The sequence below is a fragment of the Helianthus annuus genome, chromosome 10, assembly GCF_002127325.2.
Source record: "Helianthus annuus cultivar XRQ/B chromosome 10, HanXRQr2.0-SUNRISE, whole genome shotgun sequence".
Taxonomy (NCBI): Eukaryota; Viridiplantae; Streptophyta; class Magnoliopsida; order Asterales; family Asteraceae; genus Helianthus; species Helianthus annuus.
In genome coordinates, this window is record NC_035442.2 from 74,877,999 (window position 1) to 74,882,509 (window position 4,511).

The 4,511-nt window shown below is 34.7% G+C and overlaps 1 protein-coding gene across 1 annotated transcript; it reads left to right on the top strand.

Moving 5' to 3' along the window:
- The first annotated feature begins 2,315 nt into the window (after positions 1-2,315).
- LOC110884918 (probable calcium-binding protein CML36) lies at positions 2,316-4,254 on the top strand. Its single transcript, XM_022132620.2, has 2 exons — positions 2,316-2,664; positions 3,662-4,254. The coding sequence occupies exons 1-2, from the start codon at positions 2,405-2,407 to the stop codon at positions 4,065-4,067; spliced, it is 666 nt and encodes a 221-aa protein (XP_021988312.1). The 5' UTR covers positions 2,316-2,404; the 3' UTR covers positions 4,068-4,254.
- The last annotated feature ends 257 nt before the right edge of the window (positions 4,255-4,511 follow it).

The following is a 4,511-nucleotide window of genomic DNA, read 5'->3' on the forward strand; positions in this document are numbered from 1 at the left end:
GGATGGTCAGAGTGAGAGAACCATTCAGACGTTAGAAGATATGTTGAGAGCGTGTGTGCTTGATTTCGGTGGAAGTTGGGATACTCATCTACCATTAGCTGAGTTTTCCTACAACAATAGTTACCACGCGAGTATCAAAGCCGCTCCGTTTGAAGCTTTGTACCGAAGAAAGTGTCGATCACCTCTTTGGTGGGCTGAAGTTGGCAAAAGGCAACTAACTGGACCTGAGCTTATCCAGGTAACCACCGCCAAGGTTGTCCAGATTAAGGAAAGGTTGAAAGCCGTCGCTGATCGACAGAAGAGTTATGCAGACAACCGAAGGAAATCGTTGCAGTTTCAAGTCGGAGATCGTGTCCTGCTGAAGGTCTCACCTTGGAAAGGTGTTGTTAGGTTTGGGAAAGGGGGAAAGCTAAGCCTGCGTTTTATAGGTCCTTTCGAAGTCCTCTCTCAGAGTTGGACCAGTCAGGTATAGGCTTAAGTTGCCACGGGAATTGAGTGGAGTTCATGACGTATTTCATGTTTCCAACGTGAGAAAGTGTTTGTCGGATGAGACAGTGATCATACCCCTTGATGAGGTTCAAGTAGACGATAAACTGAGATTTATCGAAGAACTTGTTGAAGTTCTGGACGAGAAAATTCAGAAGCTTAGGAGGAGTCGGATTAAGTTAGTCAAAGTTCACTGGAATTCCAAACGTGCACCCGAGTTCACAATGGGAATGACAGGATCAGATGCAACAGAAATATCCACATCTTTTTTTGTCTAGTGCGAAAACGAAACCTGTAGTGTAAGAATTTCGGGGACGAAATTCCTTAAACAGGGAGAGACTGTGACACCCGGTTATTTTGAGCCTGTACTAGTGTGACACATGTTATGAATAAATAAAAGGCAAAATTTTATTGAATTTTATGTTATTTGATGTTATCTGATGTGATAATAAATTTAAAGTTTACTAGAAATTATGTTGGTAATATTAAGATAAACGCTTATCGCGTAACGGATAAAATACGAAATGAACGTCGGTGACCGCCCGATTAATATTAAAATCCTAAAAATAGTCTTCAAAACCGAGATCATTTTCACACTATTTTATATATGTAGTTTTCGAAAGATCATGAATAGTAATTTTAAATTAAAATAATGTATAGCTTTTTAATATTTTATTATATCAATCTTTTTTTATATTTACTTTTAACTTTTAGATATTTTCATATTTTTATTTTTTCCAATTTACTTTTAGTATATTTTCATTTTTTTTTATTTTCTAAAACCATATTTCCTTTATCATTTATTTTTGTTTAATAATTCTTCTTCCTTTTTTTAAATCATCTTTTCTTTATCAAATAATTTGATATTTTTTTAATAACTTATGTTCATTAATTTTTTTTCTAAAAACTTAATTATGTATTTGTTCTTAATTAACAAGTGGGGCTAGCTGACTTGGTAGAGGCTCGTGCCTCTTAGTGGGAGGTCTTGCTTTCAATCCCAAGCAAGGGTAATTTATTTGTAAATATAGGAGTTTGGGAGAGTAACATTAGCCATTCAGAAAAAAAAATTTGTTCCAAATTTTTACCCTCGACCATTATAAGTTTTATTAAAACCGAATTTATTTTGAAAAATAAAGTATTTATTTGGTATCGTAAAATGATACGATGATAAACTAAACAGATACTAACGGTTTTGATTTCTAAACAACATGCTACATTTTCAAATAACGTTTGTTTTACATTATCATTTAATCCGTTTCGCCGCAAGGCGCGACAGAAAAAAAAAAAAAAACCTAGTTTTCATTAACACTAATATACAAATCACCGGAAATCAACCTTACACATATTAAAAATGATAAACCTAAACAAGAAGTCAATATATTCCATAAATCTTAGGCTATGAGGTGTGGGGGCTCTATGAGGCTCCATCCCCACCACGTCACCATCCATCACCACACCCTCCATGTGGGGGCTCCATCATGGTAACACTCTATAGCGCCCAAACCTTATATTTGGACCAATCAAATGTTTTTTTTTTTTGTTTTTTTTTTATTTTGTTTAATAGAAGTTCCATCCACACCCTCCAAATTAAAGGGGGGCTCCATAGCTGACGTGGATCCTATGTGAATTTGATAAAGTCACATGGGACTCCATCCACACCTCATAGCCTTAAAACAATTTGATTTTCATAATTGATGAACAATGAAAACATGACAAGTGTAACTACCCAATTGGTGGAAACAAAAGTCAGTATCCAACTAAGAAACAACCAACCAAGCCAATAAATAGCCTTTGTTATTGTCTCCAAGGAAGCTTCCTGGAAGCCCACTCTCACTCCTCCATTTAACCACCCCTCCTTCCTCTCGGCTTCCTCTCATATCATCCCTTGCTTTCTCTCTGTCTCTCTCTCTCATTCTCCATGAAAATCGCCGGTAAAATACACCCTAAACACCTTTTCCGGTCTAAGAAAAACCGCTCGGTTTCGAGATCTGATCCGCCTTCGTTTAATTCTTACGCAACGACGTCGTCTGGCTCGCCTGAGCCTAGTCACCGGAATGATAAGTCGACGTTAAACGGTGTTGCAACTCCGACTAGCGTATTGCCTTCGCACGAAATATGTTCTGATGAGTGGTCGGAGGTTTCTACTGACGTGCAGGTCGAGTTGATTCAAGCTTTTAGGTAATATTATAACATCGGAAATGTATAGTAGTAATAATGATTTGTTGTATTTTTTAAATTCAGGTATTAACTAAATTACAATTTATTATTTCAAAACTACGTATACTGTTACAGGAGGTGTATTGATGATCTACCCTCTACTACCATAACTAATTACATACAGCTATTCTAAAAGTAGGGGGTATTACAATAAGAATCTATCTTCTACGCTAACTAGTTACAATTTTATGTATTCCAGATAATAGTAAAAAAATTACACTATATATCTTATACTTTTCTGAAAATAAAATTATGTTCAATCATTTCTCCTTCTTGCTACATAATACAACTATGTCATATACACGATGTATAAAAGGAGTGAAACAAGTCGTATTCATGTTTAATAACAATGATAATTGCGTCATCATTGAACTGATAAAAGATTGTAAGCCCACCAGAAAGTAGGTATTACAATAAGTAGTATTTATATACATAGAGGGTGTTTGGGGTTGAGTTTTGAAAATAGATTATGCGTTTTGAATAATTAGAATCAGATAAATAACTGTAACAAAACGTGATGTTGAAAGATAGTGTTTGGGTTTGATTATGTTGCTTGATATCACAATAATCAGATAATCAACTATTTGAATGTTTGGCAAATATATATTTAAAAAAATAAACAAGTGGAAATCCTTTTCTAAACGCAAATAATCAATTTTTGAAAAACTGCGTTTTGTTGCAGTTGGGGGAGCTGCCTTTGGAAAACTGCGTTTTGTAACTTTCTAAACGCAAATAATCATTTTTTTAATTTTTTTTTCTCAAACACTCAAAACTGATTATTTACAATTTCAAAACTCAATAATCTAAAAATCTCCTTCAAAACCTAACCCCAAAATAGGTCATATTTACATGATCTACCCTCCAATGTAACCATTTACAATTTATTTATTGTATTCCAAAAGCAGGTATTTACATAATCCACCATTTACCGTAACTAATTATGATCTGTCTAATATAGGTTTATAGACGCCGACAATGATGGACAGATAACACTAGAGGAGCTTGAGGCGGTTTTGAGCCGAATAGGGGGATCCGAACCGTTGATCCGAGAAGAACTGAGCCTGATGCTAAACGAATTGGATAAAAACGGTGACGGAATCATCACTCTGGATGAGTTCGGAGCCATAAGCTCTGCGTTCGGACCGCCAGCGTGTGATACGGAGCTGAGAGACGTGTTTGACTTTTTTGACGGTGATCACGACGGGCGGATCACGGCGGACGAACTGTTTGAGGCGTTGAAGTCGTTAGGGGACGGGAAATGCACGTTAGAAGAATGCAAGAGTATGATAAGTAACGTTGATAAAAATGGGGATGGGTTCGTGTGCTTCGAGGACTTTTCTCGTATGATGGCCCCGCAAATATGAGGCTTTTTTTTTTTTTTTTAATTTTGGGGTTAAATGGTTAATAGATTTGTTTAGGGTTAATTGGATAATATTATAAAGGGCTGCACAGAATATGTGTGCTGGTTGTGGAATGTATGTTTTTCCTGTCTGCCAAAAAAGTCTTGGTTATAGATTGTCAGAATAAGCATCTATCTTTTGTTATTTTTTATTTCAAGGAATATTAAATAAATACAAATAATCAAATTAATACACAAATATAATATGAAAAATTACCTATAGTATATCAATAATTGTAATAATTATAGAATGAGGAATTAGAATAATAAATCTTTCTATACTAATAAATAAAAATCCTTTTTGGACACGTGTCACTTTCTGGTGATTTCTCAACTTATTTTTCTATTTATATCTTATATTAAATAATAATAATAATAATAATAATTTTATTAGATAAGAATAAATATT